This window comes from Crinia signifera, chromosome 9 (assembly GCF_055691185.1).
Source record: "Crinia signifera chromosome 9, ASM5569118v1, whole genome shotgun sequence".
Taxonomy (NCBI): domain Eukaryota; kingdom Metazoa; phylum Chordata; class Amphibia; order Anura; family Myobatrachidae; genus Crinia; species Crinia signifera.
In genome coordinates this window covers 41,938,973-41,962,434 of record NC_139225.1, presented here as the reverse complement: position 1 = coordinate 41,962,434, position 23,462 = coordinate 41,938,973, and the positions used below count along the sequence as shown (strand labels likewise).

The 23,462-nt window shown below is 44.7% G+C and overlaps 1 protein-coding gene across 4 annotated transcripts in view; it reads right to left on the bottom strand.

Moving 5' to 3' along the window:
* SH2D3C (SH2 domain containing 3C) overlaps positions 1-23,462 on the bottom strand; it is an 87,539-nt gene that overhangs the window by 6,541 nt on the left and 57,536 nt on the right. For 3 of the 4 annotated variants that reach the window (XM_083158988.1, XM_083158989.1, XM_083158990.1), the window contains 7 exons: positions 8,130-8,258; positions 7,585-8,021; positions 6,167-6,291; positions 5,410-5,948; positions 3,849-3,964; positions 3,447-3,618; positions 519-630 (listed from right to left, as the gene is read on the bottom strand). In XM_083158988.1, coding sequence (XP_083015114.1) covers positions 519-630; positions 3,447-3,618; positions 3,849-3,964; positions 5,410-5,948; positions 6,167-6,291; positions 7,585-8,021; positions 8,130-8,258 — 1,630 coding nt within the window. Of the gene's footprint in view, positions 1-518; positions 631-3,446; positions 3,619-3,848; positions 3,965-5,409; positions 5,949-6,166; positions 6,292-7,584; positions 8,022-8,129; positions 8,259-14,172; positions 14,441-23,462 lie in introns of those variants that run through there. The other variant, XM_083158991.1, reaches the window with a different exon arrangement.

Here is a 23,462-nt window from a genome sequence, read left to right as displayed (position 1 = left end):
TCTTGTTAATAATACTATTGAAGGAATACTTATTACCCTCCCTTTATATTAGAGATGTGCAGGTTTGGATTTATCTGGATCTCAAAACGGGATTTTATTGGCTATCTGGCTGTCAGATGTTTTGGAGCCAAAACGTTATAGACAGACAGCCAATAAGATCCCGTTATGAGATCCGTGTAAATCCAAACCTGCACATCTCTACTTTAGATGAAAGTCGGAAGGATATCTTGCCATGGAGAGGAGATATAATTACCATATTCAGCAGGGAATACATAGTCAAGGTTCTGCACTGACCACTTCACTTGGTAAGGTAACAGGATGCAGGACCCAGATCTACGCTCCCAGGAGTCTGGGAGAAATCCATGATATTCTGGGAGCCTGATCTGGCCACAGACATGGAAATATGTATTTTCCCGGAGATGCCCACTCTCCATTCATTACACAGCAGAGCATATTACATTAGTTGAAGCTGTCCAGAAATAGGCAATCATTTTAAACCAATCAACCCTGGTAATTACCTTTGCCTTCATTCATGCTCTTCAGGAATGGCTTCAGTTTCTTCTCATACAAGATGGCTCCCTCTGTGTGTCTCTGTCTCAGGGCAATCCACGTCTGTTCTAGTCTTGAGATCTGTAGAGCGCCAGGGAAAGACAGTCTTTGTTATTCCGTGTGTGGAAGATTGATTGATCTAGCTGTGTTATGGCATCATTTCCTCCCAGGCATTAATAGACCAGACGGGAGGCCTCAATTAAATGATTATGTATGACTGGCTGTGTGTTTACAAATGCGGCACCAAATGACAACCACAACATTGTCTCAATTCTGCCGTAGCCTCCGACTGACACAATTTGGAAAACACATTTCAGTTGCTGTAAACTGTACAGCTGGCTACACATTACACAATATGTGTATCCAGCGTGGTCGTGTGTGAGGGGTGCCGGTATCAGTAAGCGCATACACCGTTCCCATTGCTGATGAGCAACAGGTGTGTTTGTGTGTGTTGGGGGGGGGGGGGGGTATGAGTCCTCTAACAATGTCCTCTAGGATTGGTGGAGGATGGCGCTGACAGCAGACAGGCACATGCATCGTCAGCGATATAGTGCATACATTCTAGCCGATATGCATGAATATCGTCTAGTATGTATTAAGGTGCTTGAGTGGTAGTTTTAGAACAGATGGATTGTCAAAGTCACTTTTGATTGGATGCATTGGCATAACTATAATGTGTACAGGGGGTGTCATTGGTTTGGGACCCAGAAGCTTAAGGTTATACATTTGCAAACTATTTTCCAGATTTGTCTGCTAAGAAATTGGGTCTGATCTATTGCCCCGCCTGAATTGTGTGACATTACATTTTCAGTGAGAGGAGTATTAGGTGGTTGTTATAATGGTAAGAGGCACTATAATGTGGCATAATATGCACCGGAGGCCCTGTAATGGGACAGAATATGAACTAGAGGGCACTGTAATGTGGCTGATCTGCTCATTGTAATGTGGACAGCACTATTAGGTTATATAATAAGAACTATTGCTTTAATGTAGCACATTATGAGCAAGGGGCACTGGTAAGTGACATAATATGAACTGGGGACACGAATTCATAATATGAATTGGGGGAAATGTACAGCTTTGCGAGTCAACCAAACGCCGCCCGCATGACCATCCACCCACCTGCACGCAAGTGTCCTCACACGCATGCGAATGGATGTTTGCGTTAACATCCATTCGCAGCTTGCGCGCGGGGAGGAACTCATTAGATGGTCGCCAACCATCAAATGATTTCTACAGCGCTCGCAGATGTAAGACACCTCTCTGTGCGGGAAGCGGTCGGGCAGCTGACATCTGCTGATGTCAGCTGCCCGCCCCTGCACCCGCATCAGAGTTTTCATGGGAAAGCCTGTAAAATGCTGGGTGTTCCCATGGGCACAACAACGGCCTGCCGCCCCACGCCCCCCACCCACAGTGCTGTGTACGAGCGGCCGGAGAATAATCAATAGTTATGCGCATGCGCAGTCGCAAGACATTGCTCACCTTTGCAAATTTGTAATGGTGAGAATAAACCTGAATGACCTCCTTAGTATGCTGGCAGCCTACAATGTAACATGATGCAAACTAGCAAATAATAATCTAGGGCACTACTATGTAGTATTATACCAACAATTACACTACTATAGATCAGAACATAAACTTGGGCCCTGCTGTGGAGAGGTGTCAGTCAATAAGCATGGGACAGATATGTTGCTATAGGTCATTTATTTTGCCCATAGTGCATTGCATTTATCAGATTTAGGGGCTGATTTCTTAATAAGTTTTATCACATGCAATACGTTTTATAACATATTTCACCAATCCACAACTACAACAATAACAGCTGCGGCAGCAATTGCGTGCAAGCATGCATCTTTGTATTTCAGGGTTAGATGTATGAGGAGAAATGAGCCAGAGGAGAAGTGTCCCAAGGCAACCAATCAGCTGCTCTGTATAATGTTATAAGGTACTTACTCATCTTTGCGGCCAGTTACGTGAGCCGCAACTTAACCACTACGTAAGAATTTTCTCTGCCACCTGTCTCCGACAACTAAAGGTACTTTCACACCACCCTTCTGTGTCCACGCCACCAGCTATTCTTCTAGTAAAGTTGTGACGAGCGAAGCGAGCCACCGAGCCCGAAGCGTGGCAAGTGAAGCGAGCCCGCGAGGGCACGATGATGCTTATAGTATGTAGCATAAGCGGTGGCCTCAAAGATGAAGAAATACCTTTTATGGGTGCCGGACAGTTTCCCGACAGTCGGGATCCCGACAGTCAAAAACCTGACACTCGGGGTCCCAATGGCCACCGGCTGTTCTCCCTCGTGGGGGTCCACGACTCCCATAGAAGGAGAAGAGAATAGGTGGCGAGCGTAGCGAGCCACCGTGCCCGCAGCGTGCCAAGCGCAGCGAGCCCGCAAGGGGCTTTATTGCGCTTGCCCCACTGTCTGAGTCTGGCCAGTCGGGATCCCGACGTCGGGCTAATGACTGCCGGGATACCGACTGTCGGGACCATATACCACACCCCCTTTTATATTGTGCAAATGATAGATGTTACAGTACTTCAGTGCTGATTGGTTTCCATGGGCCACTTCTCCTCTCTTATCACTACAGACTTGATGCATGCTTGCATGATATTGCTACTGCAGCTGTTATTTTTGTAGTCACTTTCATCCAAGTGCTCCAAATCCCACCCACAGGCCAAAAACATACTGGATCCTGACTGCAGCAGCCCCAGTCTCTGTTTGTGAGTCTGTGCCGGCGGCTAAGATTCACTGAGAGTAATAAACATTTGCTCTTTGTACAACGCTGCAGAATATGTGGCAGCTATATATAAATAAATGATGATTAAAGCTATAGGCTATCAGTGAAATATGCTGAAAGAGCAGACAGAGAACAGAAGTACTGTAGGTGCTCTACCTGTGACAACTCCAAGGCATTCATCACAGCTGCGAAGCTGAACATATTTCCCAGAGTGCCCTTCAACTCGGCTGCCAATTGGATGGTCTTGTGGAGCAGAGCGGCCCTTTCCTCCGTACTGCCTGTGCAGCCCAGAATATCAACAGCGATCATGATGGACATGGTGTGAAACCTGTGGGGCAGTTAATTAATCCAATCAAAGCAAAGTAACAATCTCTCACTGAAACAACCTTTTTTTTAATAAGTAATATTATAAACATCTATGACTTTTTGTACAGAACACCGATCAACACCGTATGTTGTTTTTACAGGAGTGGTGATTTATATTAATAAATAAATGTCATTCTGAGTTTGAGTGTCTTTCTGCTTAGAGCAATGATAAGGACACTGATTTCCACATACCTTTCCAGAAGGTCAAGTCGAAGCTGGCGTCCATGTGGCAGCGTCAGAAGCTCCATGCCGGAGCTTACTCCCATGATTCTCTGCATCTCCTTGGTAACACCGAGTATCCTGGCAACCTGAAGTGATGCAGAGATAGAGATTAATCTCTTCTAATTGGGAATAGGTTGTTGCCTTATTTACTGGGAAGTATCCCCAAAGGGGATGATAATAAACATGTTAATGACAGTCATTTGAATCCACTTTTACTAGCAAGAAAATATGATGACATCATAGTGACATCATTGCCATAGTCAGTTTTCGACCCATCCTAACATTTGTGATTTATAATGCAAATGTGAAAGTGATTATAATGATAGCTACATGCAAAGATTATTATTTTAATACTAGTTAAAATTCTGTTAAAATGACGGCGTCTGCAATGCACTTTCACTTTGAGCCGTGACTGCCCCCTTAATGCCTCAATCAGACTCCAACCAAACAGTCAAGACCCATTCTTCACATGCGCAGAATGGGTCCTGCGAACAATTCCAATAATCGGGAATCTGCGTGGGCATTTAAAACAGTGCCCCATGCTGGATCAGGCCTCTACTTCTCAGAACCCCACACAAGTTCCATTATCTAAGGCATCTGGCATCATGTATCACCAACTGTCACATTTTAGCAATCCACAGGTGGCCTGGAGAACCTGAACTGTGTGGGGAGCTGAGGACCAAGGGGTTTTTTCTGGTTGATTTGTAAGGCTGCAAATTCACAGCCTTGCGAGTCCCCCAGATGTCGGCTGGCGACTGCTGGTACATTCCCCCCCCCCCCCCCCCCGCATCTGGTGAGGTCAGCTGCCCGCCCCCGGCATGGGCCGATTACCATGGAAACGCCCAGCATCTTCATAGGACCACCGATGAAACGGGCGTTTCCATGGGCTTGACTATCCGCCACTGCCCCAAGCCCCCTGTCCGCAGTGTTGGGTGCCTGTCGAACACCCTGTTTCCTGTGTCTGCATGCACCCTGCGTCTGCACATGCACAGAAATGCATCTGCATATGCACAGACACATATTGGTCCCCAATGCGAATACGCAGGGATACAAACAGATCAAAATAAGGCCCAAGTTTGAGAATCTGTGTACTCAATCATACCGCCCAACTTTAAAATCTGATCTCCTTGCGAAGGCTCGCCATAGTGAAAAGGGGCGTTTTTGTGCCCTTAATGAATTAACCCAAGTAGTAAATGTTGGGGGATTTCCCCACACTACTGGAGATGCCGGACAGCCCCAATCCTCTCTAATCACAGACTGGATGGCCACCCATTCACCACTGCTCTACTACCCAATGCCCCACTGGAGACTGTGGCCCAAAGTGAAACAGTGCCTAAAAAGTAGCACTGTTCTGCTGACATCTGAACAGTTGAGACATATACTAAATAAATGAAAGAATCTGATTGGTTGATGTGGGTAGCTTGTCATGTTATTAGCACCGGTGTACTACTGTATTATAGGAGCTATTGTCAGCAATTAAATGCATTAATATTATCATCCTTACTTATCATATTAATAATATTAGCCTTACTTCACAGTCTGTTTTGGTGATATGTTTGGCAATGGTTTTGGCATCAACTTCCGAGAACAGCTCCTTGACCTTCTTCAGGATGCACATCTCCAGCGGCTTGTTGTCCGCAGGAATCAGCACAGATTTGAACGCTGAGGGGTTGAATGAGGATTTGGCTTCTAAGTTTGGGATAGTAAAACACAGTCTGTCTTTGTCGGTATCATCCACCAAGCGATTGCCACCTGCCCTGGCGCCTTCATCAACTTTTAACCTTTCAACGTAGCTCTTGGGGGGCAGGGGCTTGTTTGGAGTGTCACGTGTCGGGGAGGCTGGGCGTAGCTGGCAGTAATGCCCATTATCTGGGTCACTGTAACTGTTTATAGAGGGAGAGGGTGATATATGTGGGTATTTGTGGCTAGGGGTGGAATGTGAGCTTTCGGCCATGTTTACTGAGGATTTGTTGTTTGGTTGACAGACGTAAGGCTCGCTGGAACGTCTTAATACTGGGGAGCCAGGGGTTACACTCCCTGCTGGAATTCCCTGGGGCTTCACCCTGACAACTGCAAAAAAGCACATGATACATAAGTAACATATACTATATATCATATAAGCTATACACAAAAAACAAGGCATGTTACAGTCTGCCTACTTTGCTCATCATTATTCATCAGGGTTTTGCTAGAATCATGAGAACAGAACTAAACCTTACATTTGAAGTTGTTTTGATCTGAATGAAGAACATTATCAAATCAATCAATAGTTTTAGCATTGAACACACCTGAACTGTAGGCGGGGGACCCAGGAATCTCAGATATGGGGGACATTGGAGAGTGAAGATCCTGGATTTGATCCACGCTGACTGCACAGGTCCTAACTATATCTCTATGATGTGGGGAAGATGTGCTAGTATCAGAAGAAAAACAAAACAAGAATATTTTAAATGAACATGTTTGCTTTTTCTAAATGCCATGTTTCATATTGTGTAAAAGGTATTTCATGATTCTATGGATGGTAGGAGTGTGGAGAGGACAGCAGTTGACTGGTCAGATGAATTGAATGGTAACCAATCAGCAAACACTTTCATTACACACCTTCACAGAACATTTATTCATACTTCCGGTATAGCTCCTCCTTAAGGTGCCCATACACGTTCCGATCCCGGCGTGCGTTCTGGGCTAAAATAGCATCCATCACCGCATTGCATGCCTTGTGCATGCAATGCGATGCGATGCGATGAAAAGCAAGTACAAAAAGTATGTGCAGAACATACTTTTTGTACTGTGCAATGAGGTGCCGAGGGAGTGCGCACCTCAAAGCACACATCGCACTGCCGGGATCGGAGCGTGTATGGGCTCCTTTAGTTATGGCGGTTATAAATTCTCCAAGTCCTGGGCCAGATGCACTATGCTTCAAAAGTGATAAAATGGAGAGTGATACACAGCCAACCAAATATCACAAACTGTTTTGAAAAATGTCAGGCAGGAGCTGATTGGATGGTGGTTTATCACTCTCAATTTTATCACTTTTGAAGCTTAGTACATCTGGCCCCCTGTCTGCAGTATTCATCTTACCAGTAGAGATATGCATTGACAGTAAGGGCCCAATTTATTACCATCCACATCTGAGGATGCGGATGTGCTGTGATAATTTCGGCAAAATTCATAATGAGATAATTGATTATATGACAAGGATGTATCAATTATTGCATGCAGGGGCAGATATGCCATTCTACATCCTTATCTGAGTATTTTTTGTAAAAAAAAACAGTAATGGCTGCACATGCAATGTAGACAGAGCAGATACCAACACGCCTAGTGATGCCTCCCCCCTCGCATCGGCAGCCCTCTCCAGAGCCCTCACTGGAGCACAGATCACCAATACCTGCGTAGGTGAGTATTTTTTTTTTTACCGTGTGATCAGCTTGTGTTGCATTTCCATCGGCAGGACACTCATAAGGCAGTGAAACCTGTGATTGCACCAGCTTCACAGGTTTTTTTAAGTAAGTTCGACAAATCACATTTCCCAGAATCTATGGGAAATGCAACCTGGTTACTGAAAATAAGCAAATTTAAAGGTTTGGAGCAGTTTTTCACAAAAACTGCCCCAAAAGCCCATTAATTAATGAGCAGAACCCATCTAGGGACTCCAGGTTTTGTTATATACTTGACTACTGGTTGTTTAGGGAACTGTTTGTACCTGTTTGGGCACCCATTATCCTTGGTAATCTTATCTGCGGTGAGCCCATCAGTCATGGTAATGCTTCTTCTCTTCATATGTCCCTTCTGTGGGCTGCGAGAACCATGCCTGCCTGGCGAGAGTCCATAGCTGGCCTCCAGGTATCGGAGTGGGAATGTGCGGTTGATTGGGCAATAGATGAGTGCACCGCTTTGATCTGACACTGCCCTCCGACTGCCAACGTAAAACCGGACCAAAGCAGGGATGTTATCGAAGCTCTCCTGCTCAAAGAGGTATTGTATTCGGGTGTAGCTGTCGCTGGTCTTCACCATCACCTTATTGATCTTGAAGTGCAGAGGATCGTTCTTCCATCGGCACGTCAGCACATAGTCACCCAGGCTAGTCAATGAGTCTCTTATGAGGAAGTCGCCATTCCTCAGGATCAAGGTCTCTGACACCTGTGACGATGGAATAAACTTGTATAAATATATTGTGGGTAAGGCTCTACCTAACATAGATGTCTGGATAGAGCACAATGGAGCTTAAGAAGAAGGACATCACCTTACCTCGCGTGGTATACGTCCGTGGTACCAGGCATGGCTCCGCAAGTCTGAGCTATTAAGTTTTAGCTCCTCTTCTAACTCCTTGTGCAGTTTCTCTGGCGGAGTATCCAAGATATACTTCTCCTTGGAAAACTGTTGGGAAAGACATGACATTACTCATCCTATTCAACTTTAATTATCACCTACTTAGCACACTGTGATGTTTGGCCATTTCTGTCAGATCTCAGAGAGAATGGACTCTACTATTGACATCAGAAGGTTCCTGTGGGTAACCATGTTACATGGAAACATGCTGTAAAGGAATCACCAAGGAAGCACTTTCTGACACCAAGCGTTTCCCTTCCCTACCTAATCTGTAACCTTACACCTTATTGATCCACAGCCTTCTGGATCGCACTCAGTGATTCCTCTCTGGAGATTAATACCATATAAATATTGCAGGCCTCACTAGGGACATGTGTTGTCAGGGATACTACGGAGATACTCAGACAGATGGAAACTGGATTGTTGCTTTTTGGCTCCAGTATGTTGACATATTGCTTGGATACTGGTCTGTATGCATCATCTGAAGAGACCTAGATGCTTGGCAGGCAGGCGGAAATATCTATCGCTGCCTCTAATACACTGCCCTTTCTACTCTAACATGTAAAAAATCACTTGATAAACAGAAATTCAACTATTTATTAAAGGGAAAGACAGATCTGGATCACCACCATGTTCAGGCTGGAGTTGAGCAGCTGTTACTTTTCTTCCCATTAATGCCAGGTACCCGCATTTCTGGCGCACAGCAAAGTATAGAGGACAGCCATATTTAAATTGATAAAATAAGAGGCTATACTTAATTTGTGGCTATTTAATATAGCAGAGTTTCTACTGGGCATCAGTCTCTGAAATATGTCGGTATACCTGCCTGGGGCTCATCAGAGTCTGGTTGTTCCACGTTGACCAAGAACTTAAGCTGGAGACACATTGGATGATGGTGGCCCCAACAGGTCAACATATAGGATCCTAGCGACACAGAGTGATCCTAATGAAGGACAGAATCACTATGCTGTCCTTCATTAGCATACATGATGTCACTGGTAATTTTGCCCAGTTGGCCAAGCAGCACAGCCGACCAGGCGACATCGTAAATTGGGGGAACCTACCAGATGATCCAGATAATATTTTGTTGCTACTCAGCCAGGAATACAGTACATATTGGGCTGAGTTTGGAGTTTTGTTGTTTTAAAGGGGCAATCATTTACAATACAAAACATGTCTTGTAAATGATAATTGCCTAAAAACTTATTTGCTCTTGCATCATCCTGGTGTGTACACAGCTTTAAGGAACTGCGGCGTACTGACAGCTTTAGGAAAAATACTGAGTAATCCAGGTGCTAGACATGGTTCTGTTTCCTGCGATCTCATAAATTCTACAGGATTAGGGGGAAAAAAAAACTCCTAGATTTTAATAGAAAAGTCATGGGAAATGATATTCAAGATTTTAATACATAATATAAAAATGCATGGAATTCAGATTTTTTTCCGTTTGGTATTGAATATGATATCGTCATTTTTTGGGTGTCTGTCTATCAGCCTTCAGTTCATTAATGATTCTAGGCCAATGTAATGTAAGATTGTTGGAGATGTAAGCTATCCAGGGCTGCCGATAGGGGGGTGCTGTGGGTACAGCTGTCCTGGGCCCCGGCCTCTGGAAGGGCCCGGGCAGCTAATTTAGCTCACCACAACCCACCCGACTGCCTCTGCTGTGCTGCCTGCGCTGCGCTCGGTGCACTGAACAAAGCACAGGCTTCTTTGATGCAGGATCTGAAGCTGCATTTTTTAGGATGTGTAATCGCAGCCTAGTGCACAGGTAAACACCGGCCGCCGCCCGATCCCATCGCTAACATGCAAGGGGATGTAGGCGAACACATTTCTTGCATGCGGGCGAAAGGAGGAGAAATCATTTGATGGTCACTGACATCGAATGATTTCTTCAGCCTTCGCTCTGAAAAGTAAGTTCATACTTACTTTTCAGATACCCGCAGATCGCCGACTTGGGGGGTGGGCGCTGATGTCATGTGATGTCAGCCGCCCGGTGTGAGCAGCAGTCGCCACGCCTGCATTCTTGGGGACACACAACATTTTTATGGGGACGCCCATAAAACACTGGGCGTCCGCCTGCTCCAGCCCCCTGCCCCCCTCCCCTTCCTCCCCTCACAGTGCAAGCACCTCGGGGAATGTGATACTCGCCAAAGGTGTTTGCACAGGGGGATTGCACATGCGCATATTCGCGCATGCGCAGACATAGTAACACACAGCAATTAAGGTTGAAAAAAGCCCATCGAATTCAACCTATCTGACTTGTTACTACTGACTGGAGTAAGTCATATCTAATTCCCTTAGTGGTCAAGAATGTAATCCATTGTGATTTCAATTCCCCCTACCATCGAAAATGGGGCCGAATTGGGACCCGAACGAATGAGTTTGAATTGGACACAGAGGCTCTGCTAATATGTCCAGGCCCATAATCTAGGTCTCATGTATTATTTACTAACATATTTTGGATCCAATACTGTAATTGTAAACCTCCATAGGAACTTGTGAACCCAGTGTAACAGGATCAGCATTAGTCGTTTAAATCTGGCTGGTAATTCTACTTCACATACGGGGGAATTATCAGCCTAATAGTGTGGATTGCGGGGAATGGATTTAAGCAGTACGTGAAAGAGAATTAACGCATTTATTCTTTATCAGTCCAGGTGGCAGCATCTCATCCCCGGCTTTCTCTGAGAACCCTCGCCTGCATGAGATAATCCCCCTCTGCTCAGAATCCTATCAAAGCTGACCTGGGTTTCTGAATAATACAGACGGTTTAGAGGCATCGTCTGCATTGTAATGAGCTATTGCGGCCACAGGAACACCTGAGACGATCACTCATGCACGCCCACCCCCCTCTTTCGCTGCCTCCCACACTGGGAGAGAAATGATGTAATGCCCTGAGTCAGCTGGATCATTACAGTACAGTGCTCTCCTGCGGAATTAGATTGCAAGCTCTCCGAGGCTAGGCTGCAGTTTTCCTATAATAATTTGACATACATTGAGCTTGGCTGCAAAAACAACACTGGGGTAAATTTGTGTTGCCCGCAGCAACCAATCAGATCCTGTCAATTTTTTTTATCAAGTTAATTCTAGAAAATCATTGGTTGCTTTAGTAAATTTATCCCGGTGTGCCAAAATGTGTGTTTTACCAAATAGCCAAGGTTACAGCGACCATTTATAAACCTATTACCGTTCCCCACAACATCCATCTAGCCGAATCAATTAATCCATGGGCAGTAATTATTCCACTGAGTTGAAACAAATATATGTCTAAAAGAGAATAATTAGGCAGACATTATTTTCCTCAAATTGTTAGTTAAAGATTTGGCACCGGCCTTTCAGACTTTAGCACCAGTTTATTCGGTGGCTCCTGTCGTTTTAATCCCTGACTCCTGCCAGCACATTCACATCCAAATGTACCAACCCATATGTCTTACTGCTGTACATAATCTATTAATTCAACCATTCGCAATCCAATTTTTTATTTATTTTTTGCAATTCAAACAGTCTGGTATAAATGTTTAAATTAATTGTCTTTTTTTTTTTTCTTCAAAAAATGGTCTACATTGAATGTTGAACGATGTTAATGTTCTTATTTTAAAGTGGATCACCTACTAGCGCTAGGGCTGTTGAGCCTGACTAGACGTTGGACCTGAAAGGTCTAGAACACTTAAATTAAAGGAAACTATAAACCACATGGCCGATATCTTCAAATTAGTTATAGAAAATCCAGTTCAGTAACTGTCCAGCATTTTCGATGCCACAGTCCTGGTGCTAATATGCTTAACGTGGTGTATGGAGTAAATTGTTGGACTCCCCCATTACTTGTATGGTTAAACTGTCAGACAACCTTTGCAAACCACTGCACAATTATGCTGCATCTCTGTCCATGCTGTGAACAGGGGGACATGCAGGGGAGGCTGGTCTAATTACTGGTGGGGCCATTCAGCCTAAATAATCCCTGGAGGGACCAAGGTTTAAGTAGATTCCGTTGCCATGCCAACCCACTCCTGTCAAGGCTGCATGTTCTCTGTGCTGTCTGACAAGTACCCTGTTACAGGAGCTGTCCACAAAACCTCACCATTGATTTTTTTTTACAAGTACCCTGAAGAGGGGGCTCTGCCAAATACACTAAAATTCCACAAATGGAAGAGCAGCCTTGTGCTTTAAGGCATGCAGAGCACTACTGCAACTAAAAGGCAAAAATAAAGGACAATGCCCCATATTACATTAAGAGAGGTTCTATCATATACTTCAATTCATCAGAGAGGTTCTATCATAGACTTCAATTCATCAGTTATTCACATCAAAAATCAATATAACATGCAAAATGGTGTAATGGAACCATAATCACAAAGATGTGCCAAAAAGACATTGCTGTCAACTTCGGAAGAGCCAATATCCCTGATAACACTGAATATTGCTGGAGCTCTGGGTGGGTGGCAGGGGGGGCTGTCACCATGTGGGTACGTTGCTCAGTATTATTTAGCATATCTGTTTCCTTAGGGTACATTCTGTAGTGCCTGGTTCCCCCTGGAGAATACAGACACTGACACAAGTGATCTTTACTGCACAACCCACGGTATGTGTCATTTACCTCCATCCTGAGGGACAGTAACCCGTTTACTGCTGGAAAGTTTAATAGTACAGCAGGGTGAAAATGCTGAACGAAAATGCTGAATGCTGGTTTGGTCAGATGCCATCCCTGTTTTTCAAAATGATACTATTGATTATTTTTTAGCAGAAAACAAAAAATATATATATATTGTTCCTTGCCCTGATTCACCTTTATTTGTTTTCCTAATATGTGTTTTTATTTGGGGTTCTGAGCGCACCCCCGTTCTGCAAGCGCTGCAAATGCCGTCTTAGCTGCAATTGGCTAGAAATGATGTCATTGCTCCTAGAACCGGGTAATAAGCTATTGGTGGAGGTGCAGAGATGTTGCTGTCACCACGGTAACGCCCAGTCATTCATACATTGGTCCAACACCCATCCTTTATAACCCTTGCAGCGCCAGAAGCATAGCATTACTCCTGGGTGCATTCCTGCCTATACACAACTTTGCTCTATGCTTACCATAACATCCCTTTTCATCCAGGACACTTATGATTTACACAGTTTCTGTGGCTGACTACCATCAAGCTTGTATTTTGCTTGGTGTTAATCAGCGACAGAACCTGTATAAATCATAGTTTCAAGGGATTTTATGGCACATTAAATTAAATGCATTATACCATTGCATCAAAATATAGCTAAATAAAAAATAACTCAGCACCGTCAGAGCTTGTCATCTAATTGTACCTTTTAACCCTTACTATACACAAGCTCCAAGTTCAAACAGCTCATAACTTTTCAGAAACTGTCTATACCAGCATACCCGATAGCAGGGGTGTTTAACCATGTAGCATCCACATGTCCTTACAATACGGGGTTAGCGTGTGTTCTAACAACAGCAAACACCGCTTCTATAGTTCTGGGCAACCTGTGCGCAATCAGTGTAAGTATGCATACAGAGTACAGGCACACACATGTTTAACCTCTAACCGTGTTCCATGGGCACTGTGATACACACCGACATCACCCTACACAAGATCTGCTCTGGGCTTTGGAGTGCTCTACGCTAACCTACAGATGAAGCCCAGTTAGCAGTACAGGTGACCTCATCATCCAGATTTTGGATCTTTGCATGTCATTAGTAATAGATCATTATCACAACCTGTTCCGAGTACCAATCAAGAAGGTATATCCTATGTCACAATTAACAAATATCAGTATACACATATTCGTATTAATAAGAAACAGCAGCAAAGCCACCCGGATTTCACCACCATCCCTTAGTAAATTGACCCCAGAGACATAAGACAGGATGACTACCCTGTAAGCACTGGATAAGTGCAGTGCTCCCTGGAATATAGTCGCTTAATGTAGGGATCTGTCTTGTTCTTTCCCAGGCTCTCCTTACCTGCACCTGCATGAAGGACCCCCGGTAGAAGCAGCATGCTGCTGCGGACAGCGCACTCCACAGACTGCACCTCTCAGTCATGGTGAAAGGAAATCATCCATCCAAATGTGGAGGAAGCAAAAATCCCAACGTGTGTAGAAGGCTGCCTGCTCTCGTGGCTCTCAGCTGCTGCTGCTGCCGCCTGTACCACTGATGCTCAATCCTGGTGCTGATGCTGGCGGATTGCAGGCTGAGGCTTCTAGCATTACCTCATCCCTTGTCAAAAGAGCATCATGGGAGGAGCCAGGTTTTCATAGAAATTCAGTCCTGGCTAAGGCCTCGCCCATCTCCCCCTCCTCCCTCCCTGCTCTTATCTCCCAATTCTCTTTCTGTCTTCCAGGCTTTCACCTCCCCCTTTCCCTGGATTTAGTCTGGGACTAGGGCTGCAGTGTCTGTGAATGAATAAGTTTCTAGTGAAGATGGAGGAGGCAGGGCAGGAATGTGAGGTCACTGGGATCATCTTAAATGTTAGTGGAAATTATCACTTACAGTATCAGTAACTGTAGTTATTCTTTTTTTTTTATTTATTTAAAATATTTGACCATTAATTCAGGAATGTGTTCCTGCATGTAATGTTATAGCTGTGACAGCAGCAAGGAACATTTATTTATTTATTAACAGTTATTTTACATAGCGCACACATATTCTGCAGTGCTTTACAGAGAATTCTGAACATTCCAATTGTAAAGCACAATGGAATATGCTGAGCTATATAAGAAACTGTAAATAAAAAAAATCATTCCTTGTCCCAGTAGAGCGTACAATCTATATTCCCTGCCACATGTACACGCACACACAGACATCGTAGGGTTAATTTGTTGGGAGCCAATTAACCTATCTGTATATTCTTGGACTGCGGGAGGAAACAGGAGTACCCGGAGGAAACCCACGCAAGCACAGGGAGAATATACAAACTCTGCACAGTTAGGGCCATGGTGGGAATTGAACCCATGACCGCAGTGCTGTGAAGCAGTAATGCTAACCATTACACCATCCATGCTGCCCAGACATCAGACAGTACCCTCTTCCTTACACTTGTGACCCCCAGCTTCATCCTATTTACTGCCCTGCAACACTTGTTATGATAAGTTTCTTTGAATAAATGTATTGAATCAGTTTATTAACCAGAGGACAAGGTCATAAAGAGATTTATCCTTCCTCTGTAAAGTACATTCAATGATTTTCGCACCCCCTGCTTGTCTATATGGATGTACCACCTCCTGCAGAGGTTTTGTGGAAGCCTACTTCTCCAGTGAGATTTTTTTGTCCCCTGACACCAGCGTAGCAGCGCAGCATACCGGTAAGGCCACACATGCATCAAAATAGTCTATTTCAGACTGCGCATGCACTGTAACGAATGTAGTAAAGTAAGAGGTGATCAGCCTTCCCATACACACTCAGGGCCGGCGACAGCAGGGGTGAAAGTGGACACCCCTACTGGTCCCCAACCATGTGAGGGGCCCCAAGATTCTGAGGGGCTCAGGGGCTGTAAGCCGGGTTGCTGCAGTGTTTTATAAAGGTGTCTGCTGACAAGCCACAAGCCCAATGCCTGGATTCCTGGAAGGAAACTTACTTGGACCCCCCCGCTGGTAACCCCTTAAACCTGGTCACCTATCTGGCTACCCATATTAATGAGTTTAGTGACATCACGCAACGTGTCGAACCGCACAATGCTGCACCCTCCTGGTTGCCCTTCCCAATTACATTGCATAGTGAATATCAATTACATGATGATCCACTGCTCATTCCATTGCTTAGTGTGTACCAGCGATCTGGCATGGCATAGATGCCTCCAGCCAGGCTTCTATCATTTTCTGCTGAAGACGCTGAGACAGTATCAGATCATCTGTGACAACATCGGCCTCAGGCTACGCAGGATGGATGTGTTTTCATGTTGCTGGGACCAGAAGATCTGTGTCTCTAAGCACAGACCCTGACCTGACCCTGGCACACCTACACAATAAGGGCGACGCGCATCTTGTCAAATTATCGCCACTACTTACCCTTAGAGTAATGTGCGGACCCTGTGAAGATACCAGGACCAACCGATGTGGACCTGCAATGTAACAGATTGCCTATCATTGTGTTAGACAGGAAGGCTGCTTGCTGCCAGTCCTTGTAGATGGAAAGGACAAAGTACTTGGCAGGGCTAAAGCTACAAATGAGTGTCTGTTCCTATTGGCACAGAATCTCTTGACAGGCGCATTTGTGAGGCTGCGATGACTGCAGACAAACATGTGGCAGCATTGTGACTCTAGAGAGCAGCGTGCTTCATCCTGGAACTTCTCTGAGAGCGTGACAAGAACATCACACTGCAGGCTGCACACTATAATGCACCAACGTTACCAGGCGTCTCTCACAGGGGACACATTCCTGGGTTTTACAGACCACTTTTCACATTGGTAAATTCCCTTTTGTCACACATCCCCTGTCCTATAGTAAGGCCACAGCTGAACGCCTGGCAGAGGAATAATCTTCAACATTGGAACATGATGTCCATTGTTCCTTTGCTGCTAGTAAATTCTTACTGAAATGTTAGGAAAATACATTAACAATGTCAATTGAGTGATGAAATTGAGTGGAAGATCCACCCATTCTTACGGGGCCCCAATAAAATAAATGAACTCTACTGCAGCACTGTCGCTGGCTGTGGGGTCTAATTCAGACATGGTCGCAGAACAAATTTGTCCTCAAAATTAAAAAAAATACCCGGATGTCAAACACGGGTAAAAAGAAGGGTTTTACCCGTGTATGAGATCCGGGTATGCGACCCGTTCACACTGCAAAAAAACCCGTGTTAAAAGTCAAATTTCCTCGTCGACATGCTAGACCAGGGGTGGCCAACCGGTCAGAGGTAAAGAGCCGAAAAATATCGGTAGTCAAGCTAAAGAGCCGACATAATGCGCGCGCCGAAGGCTCATGCGCAAAAAAGGGGCGTAGTCTATTTTGACCCGTTGGGTGGGTGTGATACAAATATGCCTCCAATAGTGCAGTGCCATATATACATATGCCCCCAATAGTGCCAGATACACATGCCCCCCACGGTGCCAGGTATGCACCACATGGTGCCGGGTATGCCCCTACTGTGCCAGAAAGCTGGTATGCCCCCACAGTGCCAAAAAACTGGTATGCCCCCACAGTGCCACAAACTGCTATGCCCCCACAGTGCCACAAACTGCTATGCCCCCACAGTGCAAATTTCCCACAGCTGCTGCCGGGCGGGGAGAGGACAGTCTGTTGTCCCCCTGCAGTCCTCCTGTCATGTCACCGATGGCAGGAGAGCACAGCACACCGCGCGTCTCCTTCCGCCTCACTTCCCTGTGACTGGGCCACCCACCAATCAAAGCTCGCTGGCCATCTCCTGATTGGCTGCTGGCCCGCGAGCTCTGATTGGCGGACGGCCCAGTCACAAGGATGCACAGTAAGGGGTAGGAGAGATGCGCGATGCGCACTCTCCTCCCCTCAGAAGGAGAAGGGATTCAGGGAACCGGCAGCAGGGGGGACTGGGACGGACGGTGGGCAGCAGTGGGAGCAGGAGCCGCACTTTACAAGGGGGAGAGCCGCATGAGGCTCAAGAGCCACAGGTTGGCCACCACTGCGCTAGACCAAGGAATTTGCCTGCAGTGAGAATGGGGTATAATAGAGGAAACTCTGGGTCTAAATTTTAGACAGAGATTTCCTCTCCTGTATGAAGGAGGTCTGACAGCGGCGGCCAAATAACCCTGCTGCTTGAAAAGCCGGAGAATTGACTGTTATTCATCCGCCGCTGTCTGTCTGAGACATAGGGGCACATTTATCAATAAACCATGATGTTTTCGCGATAATAATGATAAACATCGCATTAACATCGCATTGTGATGTTGTGCTATATCACCAGGATTTATGAAGGGAGGTGGGCAGGGAGAGCAGGTGCGAAAACAAGCTGTTCCTGCGATATGAGCTCCCTGCAGAGGATTCTTGTCAGAGGGTAATATAGCCTTCTCCCCAATATTCACAGCAACCCAAAAACAGCAGGCGCCTGATCTTAAAATCAACCACTTAGTTTACTATTGTAAAGCGCAACGGAATCTGCTGCGCTATATAAGAAACTGTAAATAAATAATAGTAAATAAAGCTCTGTGATATCAACTGACAAATATGGAGGAAGAAGGGTTATGGTTGAGGCTCTCTTGCTGGATCCCAAGTCTGTGACTGGCACCATCAACCAAAAGTGCTACCACAGCATTTTACAGCACCATTCAATTCTCAGGGTGAAGGCCTATTTCAGATGGGATGTTGCTATGGGCAGCCAATCAGATACAATCTATTATATTTGGAAAGAAAGAAGGAAAGACTCTCTTTTTGTCGGGGCACTCTTTATCAAACGATTTGTTTCAAAAAAATATATATAGTTTTTAATATGATTTGTTAGCAGGGGACTTAGTGGGTTTCTCAAGTATGCATAATTTATGACAGTTTAGTAGGACATATATTGAAAGGTCCAGGGAGTGACCCCTGGTATGAGCAATGTGATCACTAAAATTATCCTTTATTGTAATACCTTAAAATTAGTACTAGACACGGACACACAAACAAATTACATACAAAAAAAGATACCAAGGGTAGTTCACTTATGATAAATATAAGTGGAGTGCGTTCCTCCTGATAGCTGTGTTATTGAGAAAAAAGGTTATAATAACACAGTTGGCTACAGGCTGTACTAATTTGTACCTAGGGGCTACAATGTATACCATATATATGAAACAATATGTCGTTATATTTAGATCATTGTGACACAGTTACGGTTTATCTCTCTAAATAAAGAGTTTTCTTTGGTTACACACTGTAGTATCCCTCAGGATAATAGCACATAGCCTATAGGTCTAAGTTGAACAGGCTTTTTGCAGTCAAAAATAGAAATTCAACACCAGAGAAATTGTACGCACAAATAGTATCTAAAAATTAATAAATTTTCACAGTGAATAGTCTATATGAAGCTTAAGCGAAAATATGAGTAGTAAGTACAAATATAAATATTTATAGGCCTATAAGGCAACAAGGAATTTTTAAAGGGTCTCCTCCCTCGGTTTAAAGGGGTAAGAGAGGAAAAAAGGAAAGAGGGGAATAGGACCCACAAATTTCCTTGGTGTCAGTACGCCAACTTTGTATACCTATAGTGTGGCAGTGAGTACGACTATTCGCAGCTAGGTCTCCCTAGTTGTTACTAGTCATACTCCGCCACACCAGCTTCCACAGTGGGGGTGACCCCTCTGCTAGGAAACCCATGGCACCCACAACCCTGTCACAGGTATAAACTCACTGGACAGCAACCACCCCCTGTTTCCATCCCTCCCTAACCCCTAGGCGATTTGAGGTCCGCTCACCCGCAATACCTTAAAAAGCCCCTCAGCATACTCTTATGCTGACGGAAGCTGTCAAAATTGGGCCTTTCTAGTACACAGAGGGGGTGACCCCACTGAAGGAAACCATTGAACCCCCAACCTTGTCATAGGTATATAAAGCTGGGCAGCAGCCACCTCAAGGGTAACAGGGATTAAGGTCGACGTCCCACAATACCTCCAAAAGCCCACTGATTACACTCAGTGGAAGCTGGTGTGGCGGAGTATGACTAGTAACAACTAGGGAGACCTAGCTGCGAATAGTTGTACTCACTGCCACACTATAGGTATACAAAGTTGGCGTACTGACACCAAGGAAATTTGTGGGTCCTATTCCCCTCTTTCCTTTTTTCCTCTCTTACCCCTTTAAACCGAGGGAGGAGACCCTTTAAAAATTCCTTGTTGCCTTATAGGCCTATAAATATTTATATTTGTACTTACTACTCATATTTTCGCTTAAGCTTCATATAGACTATTCACTGTGAAAATTTATTAATTTTTAGATACTATTTGTGCGTACAATTTCTCTGGTGTTGAATTTCTATTTTTGACTGCAAAAAGCCTGTTCAACTTAGACCTATAGGCTATGTGCTATTATCCTGAGGGATACTACAGTGTGTAACCAAAGAAAACTCTTTATTTAGAGAGATAAACCGTAACTGTGTCACAATGATCTAAATATAACGACATATTGTGTCATATATATGGTATACATTGTAGCCCCTAGGTACAAATTAGTACAGCCTGTAGCCAACTGTGTTATTATAACCTTTTTTCTCAATAACACAGCTATCAGGAGGAACGCACTCCACTTATATTTATCATAAGTGAACTACCCTTTGTATCTTTTTTTGTATGTTATTTGTTTGTGTGTCCGTGTCTAGTACTAATTTTAAGGTATTACAATAAAGGATAATTTTAGTGATCACATTGCTCATACCAGGGGTCACTCCCTGGACCTTTCAATATATGTCCTACTAAACTGTCATATATTATGCATACTTGAGAAACCCACTAAGTCCCCTGCTAACAAATCATATTAAAAACTATATATATTTTTTTGAAACAAATCGTTTGATAAAGAGTGCCCCGACAAAAAGAGAGTCTTTCCTTCTTTCTTTCCAAATAACTCATATTTACTCTCTAGGGAGCACCTCCACATCTGTAATTCCAAACAAGTCTTTCCTACTTGTACTTACATTTAACTCATTGTGGATCCATACAATTTTTCTTTACTGTTCTAAATCATACCTGTGCACTGGTCTATTCCCCTCCCCTTTGTCCCTCAAAAAAAGACAATCTATTATATTCCAGAAGGTGCTGTATAAATAAGAAGCCGTTTCTGATTAGTTACCAATAGCAACATCCCATGTGAAACAGAACTCCAATTTTAGCACATGTTCCCCACAGAGTTTCGCTTTTATCACCAATTGTTTATATTTTTATGCTTTCATTTCAGAGTTTATTAAGACTTTAACATCTTGTTGATTTTTACATAATTCATAATAAAAGACCTTTAATTATAAACAAATGACTATAACTATGGCCCTTATTCTAGTTGATTCGGACGGATGCGTATTTCGTCTACCGCAAATATCGCTCACACCGTCCGAACGCGGTAAGACGCGGATGTTTCATGTGAACACTTCCTCCATCTGTTGGAACCTCCTCCATCCTCCGTTGGTCGCCGACCATCGAATGATGGACCGAACGGTCAGACCTCACCGAGTGCTCCAGACCACTCGGACATGTTTCCATATGAAAGCAGGGATATGGGCGGGCAGCTGATATCCGGCTATGTCAGCTGTACGCCCCACACACGTGCGTCACGGCCGCATTACCATACGTACGCCCAGCGTTTTCATGGGAACTCCCATGAAACGCAGGGCGTACAGATATGGTAATGAGCCCAAACAGCTCTTCACGCCCCTCTCCACCCCCTGCTCGGATGGTTCCGTACGATCCTTTTCTGCACGGAATTCACGCCGTGTTCGGACATGTGAGGCATTCGTACATGCGCAGATACGCCTCTGCACATGCGCAAACACCAAACATCGGCCGTCCGACCGCACACGCAGCGATCTGAATCAATCAGAATAAGGGCCTATATCCCTGCCTGGAACCTGTAGTTAACGGTAACCTCCTATTTACACAGACCATTCACTCTCCTATTACAGTCCAGCATATCTAGACTTTGCGGGGGCTATTTGGCTAACTTTCTTATTACCTGAAACACTTAGGGGGTAAATCAATACTGATCGGTAACCAGCGGAATCACGTTGGGGACCGATGGTGCGGCTCTGCGTATATTTGCACTTGTGCAGAGCTGCCGTATGAATGCCTTTGGCGACTTTCACAGCCGCTGAGGCATTGGTAGGGGAGGGAGGGGGCCGGGCAGGGCCTGGAGCAGGGGAACGCCCATTGTTTAATGGGCATCCCCATTAAATCGCTGGGCGTCCCCATGGCATCAATTCTTGCCGGGGGAGTGGCTGCCATCACATGACGTCAGTGCCCGCCCCCTCTTCGGCGGAAACCGATGGAAATAATAGTCATTTCAGACTGACTGTTATTTCTGAAAGGGCAAAAAAATCATCCGATGGTCGGCGAAGTAGACACACATATCAGTATCTTTTCTTCAACGAGTAGAGTAGATCCTACTAACTTTTGGGGCTCATCTACATCTGGATGCAAGTCATTTTAGACACGCCTCTCAGATATAGCAGTAGATGTACAGGCATCACAAATCTCCCTGAGATGCTTTACAAAAATAAACAAGTACGCTTAGCTTGTTTCCCTTTAGTCACCCCTCTCACTATTCAGTTGCCTTCTCTCTCTACCATAACAGATCAACTCTAATCTAATCAAATAGAATTTATATAGTAGGTATCCCACAGACCAGGCATTCCCAACCACGGTCCTCAAGGCACACCAACAGTGCAGGTTTTAGTGATATCCAGGTAGGGTTACCACCTCATCCATTCTGGACACATATCAAGACTCCATTTCAACTGTTTTTTTTTTTTTTTTTAAACAGCCACAGAACCTGTGTAATTAATATGTGTCCGGAATTAAAGGGATGAGGTGGTAACCCTATATCCAGGCTTCAGCACAGATGGATTAATTAGAATCACTCAGGTACTAACTAAGTCACCTGTACTTAAGCCTGGATATCACTAAAACCTGTACTGTTGGTGTGCTTTGAGGACCGTGGTTGGGAATGCCGGCCACAGACGATCCCATGATTGGTTAATTTGTCCAAACAGATCCAATTCAATACTGCCCAGTATTACACAGGCAACCTTTAAGTGCTCATTAGTACATCTTCAGTAGGCTGGGCAATCCCAGGGTCGGTGGGATCCCAGGATTTGGCCTTATAATGCTGGGGTTTCCGGGATTGGCCAGGCGCATGCGCAAATCTAATGAACAGCTGAGAACCGGCTCAGATGCTGCCTGGCTGCATGGGTATCCCGAGATTGAAAAAATGCCCTGAAATTGGCATTTCTAATCTTCAGTGTGTCTCTGCTAATAAGTCTTATTATTAGAGAGGATGATAGCCTTTCCCCTATGTCTATGGGGACAGATATTATACAGCCTGTGTTTATCATTAAATTCATTAACCCAAATCAGCCACTTTCGGGGGGTACCCTCAAATATTAAGGATTCTCCCGGATGTACTATGTAGAAATTACTGATATCTGCCGTGCACCCCCATTTTCGTCCGAAAATGCAGTCCTCGTAGGTTTTTATAGTGGCTGCTTTGCTGAAGGATTCAAGGTCCAGAAGTTGGCCAACATATGAGATAATAGTATCCTATAGCAGCCTAGCCACCATCCTTTAACTGGGTCAGCCACCAATAAGTAATCTGCTACTTAT